Source organism: Myxocyprinus asiaticus, chromosome 44 (genome assembly GCF_019703515.2).
Source record: "Myxocyprinus asiaticus isolate MX2 ecotype Aquarium Trade chromosome 44, UBuf_Myxa_2, whole genome shotgun sequence".
NCBI classification, from domain to species: domain Eukaryota; kingdom Metazoa; phylum Chordata; class Actinopteri; order Cypriniformes; family Catostomidae; genus Myxocyprinus; species Myxocyprinus asiaticus.
The window spans coordinates 20103921-20124909 of NC_059387.1; the positions used below are offsets into that span (position 1 = coordinate 20103921).

General features: G+C 39.9%; 1 protein-coding gene across 1 annotated transcript in view; it reads left to right on the top strand.

Moving 5' to 3' along the window:
• Window positions 1-20989, top strand: part of prex2 (phosphatidylinositol-3,4,5-trisphosphate-dependent Rac exchange factor 2) — a 182454-nt gene that overhangs the window by 81936 nt on the left and 79529 nt on the right. The window contains exons 22-25 of the mRNA XM_051687368.1: window positions 486-670; window positions 2076-2237; window positions 4721-4940; window positions 5107-5314. Of these exons, the coding sequence (XP_051543328.1) occupies window positions 486-670; window positions 2076-2237; window positions 4721-4940; window positions 5107-5314 (775 nt within the window). The remainder of the gene's footprint in view (window positions 1-485; window positions 671-2075; window positions 2238-4720; window positions 4941-5106; window positions 5315-20989) is intronic.

The window sequence follows — 20989 nt, forward strand, 5'->3', positions numbered from 1 at the left end:
TGCTGCCTTAATATGCTTTTTGGAGCTTCAGAGTTTTGGTCACCATTTACTTGCATTGTATTGACCTACAGAACAGAGATATTCTTCCAAAAATCTTTGTGTTCAGCAGATGCAAGAAATTCATACATATCTGGGATGGCATGAAGGTGAGTAAATGATAAGAGAATTTTCATTTTTGGGTGAACTATTCCTTTCAATTTTATAAACTTTTTCTGAAAACAAGACTTTATATCTTTTGCCATTTTGCCTATCTAGTAAATATGTTTTGTTTTAAGGATGTATAGATAGTTTTACTGGAAAACAAGACAAAAGTAACTTCAGAAAATTAAAAGCCATATTTCAGTCATGAAACAAGATGTGTATTTATTATTTGCTTTTTTATTATCTTCCTTTTCTCTCTTTTTTGTCTGTTTTTAGCATTCTCTTATGTCATTATAACATTGGTAACATGACTGGTAACATCGAAATTGTTGTGTGCTTAACAGAGGTCATAGATAAATTCAACACCATCGCCATGATAGATGGGAAAAAAGATTTTGTGAGCCTGACGGTGGATAATGTGTATCTGGAATACGGCGTCATGTATGAATATGACAGCACTGCTGGGATGAAGTGCCATGTCCTGGAAAAAATGGTAGAACCCAAAGGATTTTTCAACCTGACGGCCAAGGTAGAGTAACAGATAAACCAGACATTATGATTATCTGCTGTAGTGGAAAAGTGATTTGATTCGTACACAAGCACTAGTCAAAAACTGTCTTGTTCTAAGAGACTCTTTATTATTCATGTGTAACACACAGGGACAGATAGAGATTGAGGGAGAGTGTATTAGCATAGTGTGTGTGACGAATGAAAGTCGCCTTTTTGGCCCCCAACTGTGGAATTAAGGATAAACACTTTAAATCACTGAGCTTGTTGCCATCTGGAGACATAAAAAGGCAAGAGACATAAATGACTTGGATACAACTATAATTTTTGCCAAACATAAACATGCAGCCTTATTACTGTTATGTATTACTGCTTCTGGCTGTTCTTTGAGTCAAACACAGGATGTGTGAAAAACATTTCAGTGTGTGTAAGAAGAAATTCAGTCATTGTTAGAGTAAAGACTGATTTTGGCCTTGCAACATGCTTGCAGGTAAATTACTGTTGAGATTAATATTGCAGAATCTTCACTGCTGATCAGATATGTTTTTGTATTGGATCAGATTAAATGAAATACAGTGTGATAATGATCATATTCTAGCCCTAAGTCAAAAGAACAAAATAAAAAAAAATTACATTAGCTCCAAGAAAATGAAGGCTATTTAAGCACCCCTGTAGCCTCACTGTTTATATATCTTAATAGTCCTAAAAATAGGCCTCATTTTCTTTATACAAAGTATAATTCCTTATTTTTTGGTGAAATTTGACATGGAAATTTCTTTGAGATTCACCCATATTTGAAAGAATGCAGTTATATAAAGTTAACTGTCTGTTGTTGAGCATTAATGTTTGCTTTAATGTGGTTAGTACTGCATGCAGTTTTTTCCAACGTGCGATCTCAGCTGTTATGAATCACTGTTTTTCATGCTTTTCAAAAAGAGGTGCCAAATTTCTTTTTTCTCCAAAATTGGGTTCTCTATTATTCACAATTTCCGTTAATGAATCAACAGCTGTCATTGATCATTCTGTTGCCAAACAGTGGGGGCATCACATCTTGATTATGTCATCCCAGAAATGCGCACTAATGGGACTCTGATGTATTACATATTCTACAAATAAAAAAATAAAAAAACACTTTTGTGTTAAATTGCCTTAACTGCCAGTAATTTCTGCCTTATTACAAACATCTGCACTGGTACAGTAGGTCTGCAGATCCTCTGAGAATACAGATGAATTTTAATACAGCAATGCTGTTAGGCAGATTACAAGCATTTGATACGGTCTCAGTGTGCTCTAAAATTTCTTGTCTCCTCCGTTCTCTCACGGGCAAAGATCTGTCTCTCTTATGAAAAAATACTTCTAGATGTGTTTTCAAGCAGTCTTCTTTGCCAAAACTAATGCTTTATGTCTCTCTTTGTGTGCTTTGTCAGATTTTGGAGGCCCTGGCCAGGAATGATGAGCAGTTGGTTCAGACCTGCAGCAGACTGAGTTCCAGCACAGAGCTCATCCCTGAAGACTCGCAAACCAGGTTCAGTGTCATGTGTGGAGAGAGACTAGAGCACATCAATCGAAGAATCACAAATTACAGGAAGGTCAGCAAGCATTATGTGAAACACTTTCAGCATTCCAAAAGCGTATCAATTTAATTCTTGTGTGGAACACAGTAGAAATGTTAGGCAAAATTGTTCAGGCTTTTCCATACAATTTAAGTGAATGGGGACTGATGCTGTCAAGCTCCAAAATATGATAAAAAGAACATAAAAGTGGTCAGTATGTCTCATGCACTATATTTAAGATTTCTAAGCTATATAATAGCCTTGTGTGAAGCCAATAACCAAAACCAAAATTTAAATTGTTATTAGCTTAAAATCCTAATTTTCATTGGATCTTATTTGCATACAGTACAATTCAATATAGCATTATGATGTCAAGATTTATCGTGATTAAGGACTTTTGGTCTGTTTCTCACCCAAAGCTGTTTTATCGCTTCAGAATAGACTACTTGAATAGTATAGATTATTTTTATGTTACATTTATGTGCTTTTTAGAGCTTGAAAATTTTGATCCCCATTGACTTGAATTGTATGAAAAAAAATACCTTATACATTCTTAAAAATATCATTGTTTTCATTCTGCAGAAGAAATAAAGTCATATGGGTTTGAAACGGCATGAGTAAATTATGAGAGAATTATAATTTTGGGGTGAACCAAAACATAACATATGCTGGTGACCAACTATCCTGGTCTTTTACAGAATGGAGCTCATTCCGTGCTTGAAAAACATAGTTGAATGTCGTGATACATTTCTTTGGTTGGCCTTTAGATGGCTGCGGCGAAGCTAACTTTATTTGACTTGTAGCACCTCTATTTAGGTTACGGAACAGGAAACGATCCCACCCTGTCCTTTTTTACACCAGCTGGCCTTGATTGATGAAATATGCGAGTTTACCAGTACCAAGGGAAACAGGCTTGTGAAAAATGTCATTTTTAATTTCCATCAGCTGCTCATATTTGGAGCAAGAAGAGGAAAATATGTCTGCAAGCATCTGATGGTTTCTCTTGTTTTTCCATGTGATTTGACTCAACATCCCACTCAGCACTGGATTAATTAGCTATTGCTTCACTAGCTATAAATAGCTTTGAACATCCCATCCCATTGCATAATTTCCCTTCTGTGGCATTCTCAGTGTGGTACCAGAGAGGTCTGGCAGGGGCCGGGACCCGGACACTGAAGCTCCCTCTTTGTCAAGGCTAGCCAGGAATGTGGGAATTCTAGTCCCAGAGGAGGTTGTGTGTCCAGAGCAGCTGTAACTCATCCACTGGTTCCAGTGTAGCCCAGGACCACAACCATACACTGAATGACCAGGGTCGTTATGGCTTTTTTTGGGCTAAGGGCGAGGTTTTAATCCATGCTCAATACCATTGACTTGCTCAAGGGGAACATTGCGATCTGGTCAGCCTATTACAGACTACTGTGCAAAAGTTCAAACAGCTTCAAGCATTTTTGCCATTCAAGTGTAAAATGGATCTATTCACAAACTGCTTTGTAAATAAATTACCCTTACCGTACATGATTGATTTGGTTGGTGTGGGGTGTGTCGATGGATGTCCTTCTAGAAAACATTAAATCTGGGCGTGCAATGACTCTGCAGTTGCATTTTATAAATGTACAATACTATGCTTTCAAGCTGCCCTGCAAAGGGAAAACACAGTAACTACACATTTGGCAAAATTGACAATCTTATACTATCTGTCCTGTGACAGACGTGTTTGACTCAGCTATGCTCAGATTCAGAGAAAACAGAGTAAGACTCTTTTATAACCCACATTTGGCGGGACAATGAAAAAATGTTGAAGGAATTTTTCTCAGTTTCAGTGTTGGCATTGTTATTACATTTTGGCTTCATAGAGCAGAAAAGTGAAGTTTGTATTTTTTCAATGTTAAAATACTTTCTTCTATCCCAGTTTAATATACAGTATGTAGAGATAAGTAAGTCATTTGTAGGTTGATTTTCCTGAAAAATGGGAAACACTGTGGCTCTGTTTTTTGAGCATCCCGACCAGCCCAATAAAGCAACATTGACTCAACCAGTGACAGTGAGTTTGGGGCGGGACTACGTGTTTGTCCGACCAGTGGCAATGGGGGGAGTGTTCTGCTTTAAGACATTAGTGGTGCAGACAATTGAACACTTCAGCTTTAAACATGAAAAGAGGATCCATTTTAGAATGAGTAGGCGATTCTTGATGCCATTTGAGTGGTGTACTTGCACAATGCTTGGGTTAGGTTCAACTTTTGTAGGGTTTTTTTAGGTTTTAAGATTCAAATGGACGAAGGCTTGATGGGAACTTGGCATTCTGAACTATAATGGGCTTTGCATTCCAAAGTCAATCCAAAGATTCTAACTCAAACCTCACTAGAGCCAGGTTGGTTGAAACAACACTACTTGAGTTTTTTACAGTTCTGTTGTACTGCTCAGGTTGCGTATTAGATATGAAAACCAATATGCTCTTGGTCATATTCACACACAAAATATCACCAAAATATTTAGCTTACACAATTCCACTCTACTCTCAGTTTTCAAGAGTTTTAAAGAACAGAGCCTGGCCCACATTCAAGCAGGCGAAGACCAAGGTTTCCCCTCTACACAGCAGCGACTTCTGTCCTACCAACTGTCACATTAACGTAATGGAGGTGTCATACCCCAAGACCACCACTTCACTTGGAAGTGCCTTCGGAGTCCAGCTGGACAACAGGAAAAACACCCTGGAGAAACTGGGACACAATTCGGAACAGGGTGAGTGAATATACGTTCTCAATTTCTGATTCTGATTACTCAATCATTTTGCAATAATGACGGCTTGCAAAAATGTGTGCATTTTTATTTTATTCTATATAAATATATATATTATGATGTTCATTCATGTGTGCTTCCCTCTGACTTGGCTGGCTTTTGTTATCAGGTAAGCTGAATCCCATGGTTTATGTCCAGCATAGTATTACAAGCATGGCTGCCCCATCAGGACACAGTCTGAGCAGGGCAGAAGGTCACGGTCTGCGTTTCCTGCTACGGGAAGATGATCTGCTCATCCTGGATGCCTACAACAAACTTCTTACCAAACTCACCACTGTCGTCAAAGAGATGGAGTGCTACGCCTCCCAGATTCATGAGTGAGTCTGACATATTTATTTGATCATATTTTCTCATCCTGTGTGACTTAAAGGGATAGTTCACCCAAAAATGTAAATTCTCTGATCATTTATGCGACCCCAGATGTGTGAATTTTTTCTTCTGCAGAACACAAACAAAGATTTTTAGAAGAATATTTCAGCTCTCACATCAATCTCCACTTTCACTTTCACATACTTTCACATATGCCACCTACTGGCAGGGAGGACAATTTATTTAAATATTGATCTGTTTCTCACCAACACTTATCATATTGCTTCTGAAGACATGGATTTAACCACCGGAGTCGTATGGATTACGTTTATGCTGCCTTTATGTGCTTTTTGGATCTTCAAAGTTCTGGTCACCATTCACTTGCATTGTAAGGACCTACAGAGCTGAAATATTCTTCTAAAAATCATAATTTGTATTCTGCAGAAGAAAGAAAGTCATAAACATCTGGGATGGCATGAGGGTGAATAAATGATGAGAGAATTTTCATTTTTGGGTGAACTATCCCTTCAATAAAATCCTTGTGTGTTTCGTCATGAGATCATGATTACATTTTTGAATGATAAATGTTTCTTGCTGATCTGACATCTTATAAGGGATGCAGTTTTAGAAAAGTACAGCATCTGTCAACAATTAGAACTTAAACTGCCAGCAATGCTAGCCCTGAAGTGAATACAATCTTTTTAAAGTGCAACAAAGTTCTGCTGTGTGACTGATCTGCATATTATTTTCCTTTGCTTCAAGACGACTCAACAACTCAAAAATCTAACGCAAAATGAACTTAATAGAAATTCATTACCTTTGATGAGAAGATCATCACATTGCTTCATTTACCTTTTTATTGGCTGCTTAAATATTAAACTCATTAACTGAATGTTTCTCTTGATGGGTAATAACAGTGAATTCTTAATTGCTTCAAAAATTTCTCTACCTGGTTATAATGCTTTTGCAATTAAAGTGGTTATATCATGAAAGATTTAATTTCCTTTATCTTTTGAATAAAAGAGTTTGATTTACTATGAAAACATACTAAAACTTTTCAGAATTCCCAGTCCAAAAACACCATTTATTGAAACTAAGCTGCTGAAACCGCTCATTCTAAACATAATGAGCTAAACTAACAACATCTATTCATCATTTACACCAGCTACTCTTTTTTTGAAGGATGGAGATCGGCAAATATGCTGAATCTGACACCAAACCCATAGTCCGTGTCTTTAAGGCACAGCTGCAAAAAAACAAAGAAACAAACAAAAAAAAAGGTTCAATGTATATGTAAGAGTCTGAGAGGGGGTGGAAAATACAGCAGTTATGAAAAACTAAATTATGACCTTTTATGGTACACAAAAATGTATCTAAAATTATAAGTAGATGACACAGGGGAAAACAATAGAAAAAATATATATGACTCCTTTAAGCACTTTCTTTGTACTTTTTTAGCAGTTCTTTGCTCAGTTTAGCATTTGCTACTTCTCAGGTGAACATTTTAAAATTTTGGCATGTTGACTAATAATAGTAAACATCTAAAGGTAAGTGGCACACATGAATTGATTTGTAACTATTTTAAACCCCTCTTGACTGCAAATGGTTTTCAAAAGTGAGATTTTTATTCACGTTTTGAAATCAGATTACGTAAAAAAGTGTTCCTAAACGTGACAATTCTTATAACTGCATGAGTCTCTAAGGGATGGTATTATCCCAGCAATCTTGTAATTTTTGTGCATTTCACAAGACCTAGCATTGGAATCTACATTTAAGTTCTAATAATGGTTAGCTCTCCAACATCTGTTAGCATGTGTGTGTGTGTGGGAGAGACACTTAATGAAAATTTCACCCAAAAATGAAAATTTGCTGATAATTTACTCACTCTCAGGCCATCTAAGATGTTTCTGAGTTTCTTTCTTCATCAAAACAGAATTATGATTTTTAGGATTTTATTTCAGGCCTCCTCCTTTAAACAATGCAAGTGAATGTACTCCATTTTTTGATGGTTCAAAATGCATATTTATGGTGCATCAAAATAATCCACATGACTCCAGTCGACAAATAAAGTTCTTCTGAACCCAAACTATTGATTATTTTTAGAAACAAAACAACACTTATATACTTTTTAACTACAAATGTTCACTTCCGTACATCTCTGTGACATGCACTCATGAGAGGGATGATGTAAGCTCGTTGGTAAGGTCATGCGTCACGTGGAGGAGTATAAGTTTATATTTGTATAAGTGTATTGTTCAAAATGGTCGTTTGGCGTGTATATCCTGGATGCTTTAACCTTCAGAAACCCCAAAGAAAATATAAACTTTTCATTGATTGCATATACATGATGATGAGCAATTGAAGCTCTGGCTTATCGCGCTGAACCTGGATATCAGTACACCCCTACATTCTCTCAAATATTGGAGGGTGTGCAGTGAACATTTTACCCCTGAGGATTTCAGACCATCGAAAGAAACAAAGGGTCGATATCTGAATTCATTGGCTGTACCCGTGCTGTTTTTCCAGCGACCTGCATGAAGTTGGCCCCCCACCCAATGCAAAACGTCGGCAAAATAGTCTCAATCGTTTGTGCTCCGTTTGTGCTGGTTTGTGCTGTAAACATTTTCATTTGTGCTGCTTTGGTTTTTTAGATATTAAAATAATATTTATAGGTCATTCTGAGGTCACTCAGCCCCCCCACATGCTCCAAATTCACCCCAAATAGTCTCATTTGTTTGTGCTTCGTTTGTGCTGGTTTGTGCCGGTAAAAGTTTCGTTTGTGCTGCTTCGGTTTTTTAAATATTAGACACTGAATTACAGGCGACTTATAAATGCTGATATTTATTGAATACAATACTGACGAATAAAATAGATCACTTAATGGACACAAAAATCAAATATAGGTTAGTAGCAGTCTCGGTCATTCTGATTACTATATATTAGGCTACTATATTATATATTTGTAAAATAGGTCTATCTTGTTTTGTGTGTAGTCAATACGATTTATGAGCAGTGAGCATTTTATTTCGGGTTTGTCATTTCAATCTCTTACCAAAATGTTGGATGAAGATGTTTTAATACAACAGCAACTCCTTCTTATCAATGTTTTTGTAGTCGCTATGGTGTTTATTAAAAACGTATTGGTGTTCAGACAGCAGCTCAATATTCATCTGGTGTCTGTCGGACTCTTTTTCTGTCACTCACTTTCGCTCAGCTCTGGGCACGAGAACAAAAGTGCAAATCTCCTCGATGTGAACACACTTTTAGAGTCGAATTGCCGAAGACTTTCTGTCAAGACTAATCATCACATCATTTGTTCAATAAACAATTATCTTTACTTCATTCACTGGTCTTTCCTGATTTAACTTTTTATTTATTTACATGGAGTATCATCTGCTACACTTCACTGCCACCACTAGGCGCAACTCTTGTGGAAATTAGTGTAGAGTTAGTAGAGAAAAAGTCAAGATAAATCAAACTACAAAAGTTGTTACTAAATCAAATTTCTGGCCAATGTAAGTACAATGTTTTAACACTGTCAGTTACAATATTATTTGTTAACTTCAAGAATAATGGTACAACATTCAAGAGAGCTAAGATTGTCAATGTTTATTGAACAGAAAACTCATTGCTAATACTAATATATGCTAATTACAGTTGCACATGTGACCCATGTTAGTTTTTTGAATACATTGTGCATCTAGGGGTCAACATTACCATATTGGTCCTAATATAAGATATATTATCCTTATATATTATTACTATATTATATTATCCTTATATTCGGACCAATGCAGTAATACATGAAAACAAGTTTATACTGAACATGACATTTTTTTGAGTCAGGATTATTTAAGTGGGTAATTATGTTTTGCTTATGCCAGATGCCCAAGAAACCAGCAGTCGACAGAGATTCCATTTTCACTGTCTTGTGTTCATCAAAAGAGGCCATAGTCCAAAATGGCAACATAGCTACTCCTAAGCTGGACAGAGCTTAGTAAGCAGCTAGAAAACAAGATCACTGCAAAGGCTCTAACACTTTTGTTAAATTAAATAGACACAACATCTGGACTGCTTTAGGGTTTACTCATGAATGTGATCATGAAACAAATGGCAGTAGTGATGACACTGATTTTGAGCCAGGGCCCCTTTCACCCAGATCAAAAGATTGCTGGACTTTTGATCTTGAAGTTCCATTTCAGAAATGGATTGAATTTATGCCTGAAACGGTTAAATACAACAACAAGTTCTCTAAAACACAAAAAAGGGAATACACAATTTTGAAGCCTGGCATCTGGACACATATGATAAATCATCACATGTTTTTAAGTTTAAGTTTTTAAAGGTCCATTATTTGTGTTAATGGATGTTCGATAGTACACAGTAATTCAATTTCAAAAGTAAAATCAATTCACTGAGTCATAAGTTTCCACATATATATTACAGTACTAATATATATTAGTACTAGTCAAACGTTTGAAAACATTAAGATTTTTTAATGTTTCTGAAAGAAGTCTCTTCTGCTCACCAAGGCTGCATTTATTTGATCAAAAATACAGTAAAACAGTAATACTGTGAAATATTATTCCAATGTAAAACAGTTGTTTTCTATCTGAATATATAGTAAACTGTAATTTATTCCTGTGATCAAAGCTGAATTTTCAGCATCATTACTTCAGTCTTCAGTGTCACACAATCCTTCAGAAATCATTCAAATATGCTGATTTGCTGCTCAAGAAACATTCATTATTATTATCAGTTGAAAACATTTTTGTTTTTTTTTGTTTTTGTGGAAACCATGATACACAACCATTCAAAGGTTTGGGGTAAGTAATATATATATATATAAAATACTTTTATTCAGCAAGGACGCATTAAATTGATCAAAAGAGACAGTAAAGATATTTATGTTGTTAAAAAGATTTCTATTTCAAATAAATGCTGTTCTTTTTACCTTTGTATTCATCAAAGAATCCACACAAAAATGTATCACGGTTTCCACAAAAATATTAAGCATGCAAAAATGGTTTTCAACATTGATAAAAAATAAGAACCATTCTTAATAATTGAGCACCAATAATAATTGATAATAGTTGAGCACAAAATCAACATTTTACTATGATTTTTGAAGGATCATGTGACATTGAAGACTGGAGATTTTTATTTATTTATTTATTTTTTATTATGCAAGTCAAATTACAAACAATGAACATGACAATAGTCATTCCAGCACATAGTATAAAATATAGAGCATATATAGACTACAAATAGAAAAAAGAATATACAGTATAATCTATCAAATAAACAATACAAGTAAAATAAAGAAAAACAAAAACAAAATTAAAAACAAACAAACAAACCATTGAAGACTGGAGAAATGATGCTGAAATTCAGCTTTGACATCACAGAAATAAAATTACATTTTAAATTATATTAAAACAGAAAACAACTATTTTAAAGTGTATTGTTTCACAATATTTTTACCGTATTTTTTTTTTATCAAATAAATACAGCCTTGGTGAGATTATGAGACTTCTTTCAAAAACATTTAAAAATCTTAATGTTTCCAAACTTTTGACCTGTACTGTATAGGTCCACACACACACACACACACACACACACACACACACACACACACACACACACACACACACACACACAGACACACACACACACAGCCTATGTATGTATAAACACAGAGCTACAGCAAACAGATTATGGTGCCTGTATTTATGACAATGTTAAAATTACTACTGTTATTCACATAACTACATACAGTAACAAGTAAAAACACTTACCTTGGAGTTTGTGTTACATTCCACACATCCTGTGATCCGCTGTGTCTGTTAAAAGTTGAAAACGCACAGTGGATAGCTAACAGTTAAGTGAATGCGACTATTTATGTGATTTGGTTTGCCATTTGGATCTTACCTTGTTACTTCAACTGTATTGTTAAAAAAAAGACAATCACAAAAACAAAACTTTTACTGGCACAAACCAGCACAAACAAAGCACAAACGATTGAGCCTATTTTGGGTGAATTTGGAGCATGTGGGGGGGCTGGTGACATCATCGTCTATAACTCAATGTCTAATACTTTAAAAACCGAAGCATCACAAACGAAAATTTTTACAGCACAAACCAGCACAAACGAAGCACAAACGATTGAGACTATTTTGCCGACGTTTTGCGTTGGGTGGGGGGCCAACTTCATGCAGGTTTTCCAGCTAACTCAGGTATGTGTGAAAACTTTGTCACTGTCATGCCTCCCTTGGGCTCTGCACCTCCCTCGGTGCTCCGCACCTCAACACCCGATTTCTAATTCACCGCACTTGCACTCAATTCACTCGCTCATCACTGCCTGCATAAATAAGTTTGTGAAGCTTCTCTTCTGTGTGATATCACCTGTACCATTGATCTCACTGTGTAAAACCTGTAAATCCTGTTAATCTCAGTAAACGCTTTCACACTTGGTTTCACTAACTACAGCTTGTGTGGCTTGACTTCTTGACAGTCATATAACCTATATATTTCTGCTAAAAAAAGCACAAGTAGATAACGCAACGGCATTGCTCCAAAATAAAGGATGGTTATTTACTGCAGTAATGTTTTTTTAAAATTATTATTTGGAAATTATTAATTTTTACATGTTATATTGTTTCGAAATGGTTTTGGACTGTTTTGGTTTGTGAACGGCACTTGGTCTGTGCTCTGTGCAAGTTTCTCTTGTAAACAATGACACGCTTCCTGACTCCTCCTCCATGTGACTCATGACCTTACCAATGAGCTTACGTCATCCTTCTCATGAGCGCGTGTCACAGAAATGCATGGAAGCGAACACTTGTAGTTAAAAAGTATATAAGTATTGTTTTGTTTCTAAAAATAATCAATCGTTTGGGTTCAGAAGAACTTTATTTGTCGACTGGAGTCATGTGGATTATTTTGATGCACCATAAATATGCATTTTAGACCGTCAAAAAAATGGAGTACATTCACTTGCATTGTTTAGAGGAGGAGGCCTGAAATGAAATCCTAAAAATCTTAAATTCTGTTTTGATGAAGAAATAAACTCAGATACATCTTGGATGGCCTGAGGGTGAGTAAATTATCAGCAAATTTTCATTTTTGGGCGAACTATTCCTTTAAACAGAAAGGGGGTGGGTTACTGCCTGTCTGAGCTGAGTTGTTGATGGCTTTATTTTCTGGAAGCACATTAACACCTTGAAGGAAATGGGACACTCTGAGGTGGGCCCCAGTATTTCAAAATGGAAAACTGAAAAAAAAACTGAAAAAAAAATTAAGAATTGCCACACAAGTACAGAACACAAGATGCACAATATTATCGCTCAGACTGAGTGTCGTTCTGACTGAGTAAATTGCAGTGTGGCACAACTGACAAACAAGACCACCCATAGGAAAGAAAAATCACAAATTATTTTTTTTTTCTCATAGACAGCGATAAGACTAAAGGGATAGTTCACCCAAAAATGGAAATTCAAACATAATTTATTCAGCCTAATGCCATTCCAGATGTGAATGACTTTCTTTCTTCTGCTGAACACAAATAACGATTTTTAGAAGAATATCTCAGCTCTGAAGGTCAATACAAAGCAAGTGAATGGTGACCAGAACTTTCAAGCTCCAAAGAGCACATAAAGGCAGCATAAAAGTAATCCATAAAACTCCAGTGGTTTAATCCATGTCTTCTGAAGTGATCCAATGGGTTTTGGGTGAGAACAGACCAAAATATAACTCCTTTTTCACTATAAATCTTGGTATCAGCAGTCTCCTTGGCGATCATGACTTCAAGCATGATTACACTTCCTTGCACCATCTAGCGTTCTGCACATGCAAAAAAAAGTGGTACATTTTGGTCTGTTGATTATATCACTTCAGAAGAAATAGAATAAACCACTGGGATTATTTTTATGCTGCCTTTATGTGCTTTTCGATGCTTCAAAGTTTTGGTCAGAATTCACTTGCATTATATGGACCTACAGAGCTGAGATATTCTTCTGAAAATCTTTATGTTCTGCAAGGAAATGTAAAAGAAAGTCATACACATCTGGGTGATGAGGGTGAGTAAATAAAAAGAGACTTTTCATTTTCGGGTGAACTATTGCGTTAAATTGAGATCAATTTAGTCTCCTAATTCTCAGAAGTTTCTCCTGAGATATAGAAATGCTGTTATGTCATATTTCTCCTCTTGAGATTCAGAAAAGATAAACAAGTCCCAAACTGTGCTCTCATTTGCCACAATACCAAAAGTCTGCAATCAAAAGTCAGATATTTAAATATGAAATAATATTTATCATTAAATTAAATGGTCTCCACATTAATTTTATACCTTTATGTACTCTTACTGTATGACAACAATAGTTTCATTTGTGTATACACTTATTTATCCTAAGGATTTTTAGGAGAAACATCTGAGACAAGTAGCTGATATTGTACTTATGTGAAACATAACAGAGAACTCAGTTAAGTCTTGTGAGCTATGAAAGAACAACCTCTGAACGATGGAATTTTTTTTCTGGGTACATTACATTCTCTTCCAATTCTCTTCACACCACCTTTAAATAAATAATGCATCCATTATCTGTAACAGCCTCTGAATTTGCATCATTAGATAGACATCACACAGTTAGATCCTTGGTGGGCATGATGGAAATTACAGCTCGTCTTGATCTGTGGAGGGGGTGGCACCTTTCACTGCCGTTGACATATGCTTGTCACTACCAATTGCTGGCTGAAGGTCTGCGAGTGTACTTATTGGCAGGGCCGTCCTTGATCTGGTGAGGAGATAATGACCTTCCTCACAGCCCTGGGCAGGAGAGAGTGCTGTAATGGCTGCCTGGAGGCGGTTGTCAGACAGCCATCCCTATCATGCAGCAATAATGGGGCAAATAGCAGCAGAGTAGCTCATTGGAACCACCCCCCAGAAGCCTCTGACTTTGCTTTAGATTAACAAGTGCATTGATCTCTGCTGTTGAAGATAACAGAGCTAAGATCTGAAGAGGCCTATATCAGTTTTTCAGCTAAATGCTCTATTGAGTTTTAAATCAACAAAACCTACCTCCCTACCCTACATCTCAAACCTAAACATGTCTGATAGCATAATAAAAAGCAAATGTGACATTAAAAATGCAATTTCTAAAGCAACCATGTCATTTGTGGTGCTTTTATGGCACTTGGCTCACGTGTCGCGTGCTCTTCAGGACTCGTACTCTAGTCCTACTTGTTGCAAGTGCAATGCTCCATCACCTGAGCTATACCATATCATTTAATTGTGCTTGAATAAGCTTGCAAATGTAGTTGGTTATGCAATGCAACTGTTAAAAATGTGTCATCTTACAAGTCATGAGCTATGGTAGAGTGTTTTGAAGTTATATAATATAGCATTGTGTGAGGAACAGGGCTAAAATTAAGTGTTTATTAACTGATAATCTGCCATTTATTGGTGATTGTTGTGAAAGTGAATAAGGCTGTGTTTACACTGTCACAAAAAATTAGTTACATTTTTTCCTCACATCTGAAACAGATCGGATATTGTTGCACATGTGTAAATGGAAGAATCCGCACAAGATCTGATTTTTTCACATACGATCTGTGCCACTTCCAAATGTGGTTTTAATCAGATACATATCTGATATCTGGACATCTGACCTACGTCTTAACACGTATATCCGATTCCCCTTGGGAGTGACGTCAAGGATAGCTTTCCTTAATGCTGTGTCCTTTTGAAGCAGATGTTCCTGTAGGCACTCGCACAAAAACTGCGCTTTCTCGCTGCGGTAAAAAATTACAGCTTGTTTTACCTAAGCCCTACTATAAAGCAGCCTGTAAAAATAACCCCTGGTAGTATTTATCTACTGTGAATTGATACATCGGTAAAAAGCCCACAAATCTGCACTTTCCAGCCCTTGAACCTTTTAAATATCGCTGTTTCTGAAGTTCTCCGTGTCTGAAGTGGATGTTAGTCAAAAGAAGACGGCAGAAAATATAAGGCACGTTTCATTTCAGATGCAATACACTCTCACGGCGAAATCGTATGGATTCGTATGACTTTTAATAATTTATGATTTGGATAATTGGTTTGATATCATTCGACTGCACTTATATGAATTCGTATGACTTTCACCACAGCCATTGACATCGCTGGACGTCGTTTCCATCTAATACGCAACAATTAATTGCCACATGGCATTTACTTTACAAGGATCTGGGAAGTCGCCAAAACAGTGGCCAGGGTATGAAACTAGCACCCGCCACCCTCCAAATGCGATGAGGCTGAATCCAGTTTGCAAGCTCCTCATCCAAATGTATTTCATGTGTGGGTAATTTTGCTCATCTACCCGCAACAGGCAGACATGACAAGAAATGCTGTTAGTCACAAAGACATGCACTTGAAGAAACACACTTTATTACATTTTCAAGGACAGACAAAAGAAAAGCCATCAATGCTTGTGTCTGATTCGGTGTTCCCTATCTGTCACTCACTCGACGTTGTGTCAATGTAGTGACACTTGGGGTCACTCTTGGGAGCCCAAAACACCTCTGGTCTTTGAAAAAAGGCCAATGAAAATTAGCGAGTGGTATTTGCATACCACTCCCCCAAACATACTGGTATAAAAGGAGCTGGTATGCAACCACTCATTCAGATTTTCTCTTCGGAGCCGAATGGTCGATGCTCACTGAGCTGAATTCCCACGGCTGTTCATTCACCTCTGCTGGATCTGACGGCACATTTCAGTGGCTTCTCCCCCCTCTGCACTGGTGCATTGCAGAGAACGCCCCTGGGCGCTTCGGCAGAAATAAAAGAGTATATTTTAAAAAAGAGTATATTTCTCTAAAAGAGCGGCCATTATCTCTCGCCTTCTGATGGTCACGATTGCTGTCTTTCGTGTCTGGGCGTTACCCACGCGGAGACAGCGTTCGTGGATGGATCATGTACTCATTGCGAGAACATGATCATGGCAACGTTGCAGTTGCGGCTTGCTTTCGTAAGAAAAGGTCAGGAGACTGTGATGGCCACTCCATCGTAAGAAAGCAAGCCACCCCAGTGGCTCCCCGCCTCGGTCCTTCTATCTACGGGTATGAGCCCAGTGCGGCTAGCACTGGGGGCGATTTGGGGATCCCAATGGGACCACCTCCGCCGGGTATCCCCCTGCGGACCTCCCATTCCCCAGCACGCTCGTCTGCCCTGATCGGTCTTCCAGATGAGTCCGCCGGCTCGTCTCACTGCGAGTTCGACCTCTTGTTCGGAGCCTGCGAAGGTGATGAGCTCTCGAGCGCGGCATCGGAGAGCGGGCTCGTCCAGTCAGATGCGGAAGCCTCAGCTGGGCTCCCCCCCTCGGGTACGGTCGCCCAGTCACAGGCTGACGCGGAGATGACAGACATGCTTTCCCAGGCAGCTGCGAGCATCGGGCTAGAGTGGAACCCTCCGCTCTCCCCTGAACCCTCGCGGTTCGATGATTGGTTCCTGGGCTCACGGCGCTACTCACAGCCATGCCCCGCCCCAGTTCCTTTCTTCCCGGAAGTACACGAGGAGCTTACAAGATCGTGGGAGGCACCTTTAGTGCCCGGTCCTGATATTTCAGCTCCCCCGCCTTCACTACTCTCGATGGTGGGGCGGCCAAGGGCTATTCGGCGATCCCCTCAGTGGATAAGGCGCTCGCAGTGCACCTATGCCCGCAGAGCGCCGCCACCTGGCGTGGGCGCCCAAAGCTCCCATCCAAGGCCTGTAGGTTTACATCGTCCCTGACGGCCAAAGCCTATGGTACCGCTGGACAAGCCACCTCCGCCCTGCACGCCATGGCTCTCCTGCAAGTCCACCAAGCCAAGGCGCTAAAGGAACTGCACGAGGGTAGGCTCTCCGGGCGACGAAGGTCACGGCGCGGTCTCTCGGGCGGGCGATGTCCACCTTGGTGGTCCAGGAGCGCCACCTTTGGCTCAACCTGGTCGAGATGGGAGAGGCCGACAAGGCACGGTTCCTTGGTGCCCCCATTTCCCAGGTTGGCCTGTTCGGCGACACCGTCGAGGACTTTGCCCGGCAACGTGGACGCACTGTCACGACAGATTACCCTCATGTCAGAGTGGAGACTCCACCCTCAGGTGGTCCAGCTGATTTGGAGTCGATTCGGGCAGGCACAGGTAGACCTGTTCGCTTCCCAAGAATCCTCACACCGCCCGCTCTGGTACGCCCTGACCGAGGCATCCCTCAGTATAGACGTGCTGGCACACAGCTGGCCCCCTGGACTATGCAAATATGCGTTTCCCCCAGTGAGCCTACTAAGGTCAGGGAGGACGAGGAGCAGGTCGTCCTGGTAGCACCCTACTGGCCCACCCAGATGTGGTTCTTGGACCTCACGCTCCTCACGACAGCCCCCCCCGATGAATTCCCCTGAGGAAGGACCTTCTTTCTCAGGGGCGGGGCACCATCTGGCACCCGCGACCAGACCTCTGGAATCTCCATGTCTGGCCCCTGGACGGGACACGGAAGACTTAAGTGGCCTACCACCCGTGGTGGTAGACACGATCACTCTCTATGAGCCGCCTGTATGCCTTGAAGTGGCGTCTGTTCGCTAAGTGGTGTTCTTCCCAACGCGAAGACCCCAGAGATGCGCAGTCAGATCAGTGCTTTCCTTCCTGCAGGAGAGGTTGGAAGGGCGGCTGTCCCCCTCCACCTTGAAGGTGTATGTAGTCGCTATAGCGGCACACCACGACACAGTGGACGGTAAGTCCTTAGGGAAGCACGACCTGATCATCAGGTTCCTGAGAGGTGCCAGGAAGTTGAATCCCTTCAGACCGCGCCTCATTCCCTCCTGGGACGTCTTTGTAGTTCTTCAGGGTCTACAGGGAGCCCCCTTTGAGCCCCTGCAGTCAGCTGAGCTTAAGGCACTCTCTTTGAAGACTGCCCTCCTGACTGCGCTCACTGCCATCAAGAGGGTAGGAGACCTGCAAGCGTTCTCTGTCAGCGAAATGTGCCTGGAGTTCGGTCCGGGCTACTCTCACGTAATCCTGAGACCCCGACCGGGCTATGTGCCCAAGGTTCCCACGACCCCTTTTAGGGATCAGGTGGTGAGGAGGCAGACCCAGCCCTGACGTTGCTGTGTCCGGTGCATGCTTTACGCATCTATTTGGATCACACACAGAGCTTTAGATTCTCTGAGCAGCTCTTTGTCTGCTTTGGTGCACTGTCTCCAAGCAGAGGATCGCCCACTGGCTCATTGATGCCATAGCAATGGCATATCACGCTCATGACGTGCCGCCCCCGGCAGGGCTACGAGCCCATTCTACCAGGAGTGTGGCGGCCTCCTGGGCCTTGACCAGTGGCGCCTCTCTAACAGACATTTTCAGAGTAGCAGGCTGGGCAACACCCAACACATTTGCGAGGTTCTACAATCTCCAGGTGGAACCAGTTTTGTCCTGTGTAGTGGCAGGCACAAGCAGGTAAGTCCGGGACAGCTGGCCGGGTGTATCGCTTGTGCATAGCACCTTTCACCTCCCTTGAGCTGAAGACGTGCGCTATTGACTCCCAGTAGTGTTCACAGACTGTGTTCCCTGGATGACTTCCTCCGAGCCCTGTGGCAGACGAGTTCTGCCACAGGGCAGAACTCATCAGTACATGTGCTAACTAAGCCCTGCACTGGGGTAGGTGCTCTGCATGTGTTGGTTCCCCATAGGTAACCCCATGTGACGTATATCTTCCGCTAATTCGTTTCCCTGTTGGTAAGCTGTGTCTTCCTTGGGCAGAGGCCCCACTGCCCCAGTCACCATGTTTGTAGAAACTCCTCCCCATAGGTTAGGACCTACCATGGGACTTCTCCACATGACATACTTCCGACAAAGCTCGGCAAGACCATGTGATGTATTTCCACTCAAAATTCCCCCCCTCTCTCTGTGCGGGGTGTGGTCTCCATGGTGTCTTCCCCTTTGGAGTGACACCCTCCGACGTAGACCTGGTGGCCCCAGTCGGTTAACAAATGTCACTCTTTTTTTGGGGAGAGAAAAAAAAACAGAGGATAAGAGGCCATGACTGGGCTAGTCTGTCTCTATCTTTTGGGCAGTCGACTTGTCCCCGAAGGGCCGTTCGACACTCATAACAGCATTGGGGGACGTTACGTGTCGGCCTGGTGCACTTGCTACGAGGCACACAGTGGTATGCCCATCACACACCGCCAGTTCACGTAACACAGTTCAGCCAGTTGTGGCATTTCGTATAGGGACCCCTAGTGTCACTACATCGACACAACGTCGAGAGAGTGACAGATAGAGAACATCCTGGCAATTTTCATTGGCCTTTTTTCAAAGACCAGAGGTGTTTCGGGCTCTCAAGAGTGACCCCTAGTGTCATTACATCTACACAACGTCTCGTTTCCTCCATCAGGGAACGTAGGTTACGAAAGTAACCAGGACGTTTGTTCAGAAGTGTGCAGCGCAAGCCTGTCTCGTGGAACAAGCGCATGTAAAAAGTTTTCACACCTTTTTCGTCTGAAAACTGTTTGCAAGAATAATATTGTCTATGAGAATGCTGCACATGATCTCCAATCATCTCAGGAGGTGCTGCGAGTTTAGTTTGCTTTATTTCCATGCGGTTGGCATGCATTGTGAATGCAACTCTGCAGGTTCAGTAATATATATCTTTGTATTAAAGAAACAAAGACAAAAGTGATTCAATCATAAATACAAGACACATTCACCTTGAACCTAAAATTGAGTTTTCTTTTCTTTTGGCAGCATTAACTGTATTACCAAAACGTAATGCAAACACAAATTCAATAAGAACACACATTTGGCAGCATTATTTTGGGAACACAAAGGAATTTAATAGGCTTATTTATTTGTATTATTATTGTCTTTAAATTTTTGATTGTCTTTAGTTCTTAATTTGTAGGCTATTAGTAATTTTCCACCTGTTGTCGTTGACAGATGCTTGCGTGATGGCAAATGGAGCCGTTAGAGACGGTAGATGTGTGGATTTGTGGAGGTGGTTAAATAAGATTTTTTGATCACTTCGTCATTTGAATGCTTTTTCATTTAGTTTAAAGTGCAATTTGAATTTAGAAATGTCTTTTATGTTTTGTTTTTTTTCATGTTTCGTGTTTTTTTTCGTGTAAATGAATATATTTTTTAAAGCAAAATCAATAAAGCAAAAAATGTAACCGACCCTCAGCAGGGGGGTTGACAATATAATTGGATATCATGATAATGTTTAAGCCGATTATCGATAAAATAATTTTTACATATCACCCAGCCCTAGTTTGTGCTGATGCATCTTTTTCTCAAGCTTTTTATGCTGTCAAGTGTTTATAGAAACAAGCAGTCTTTTGTTGTTGTCTAGGAAAATTAGATGGAACACAAGCATGTTTTTTGTATTATTATTTAAGCAGAATGAGTGCGGGAAATTGTGTTGAGCCCGCGTTTCGGAACATATATTCCAGAGGGACAAATAAAATTACATCATGTGAAGGGATAGTCCATATTTTTAATTCAAGAGTGTAATATAATATTACAGGCGTGTTAATGTCACCAGTTCTGTTGTATTTAGACAGATATTCCAATCAATTTCTTATAATCACAGATACAGTATATGCTCATGTTTAATATTTCCTGCATAATTAATCAGCACAGTATACATTTTCTAATAGGTCAGTTCTGTGTGACAGCAGTGTGTAAATGCT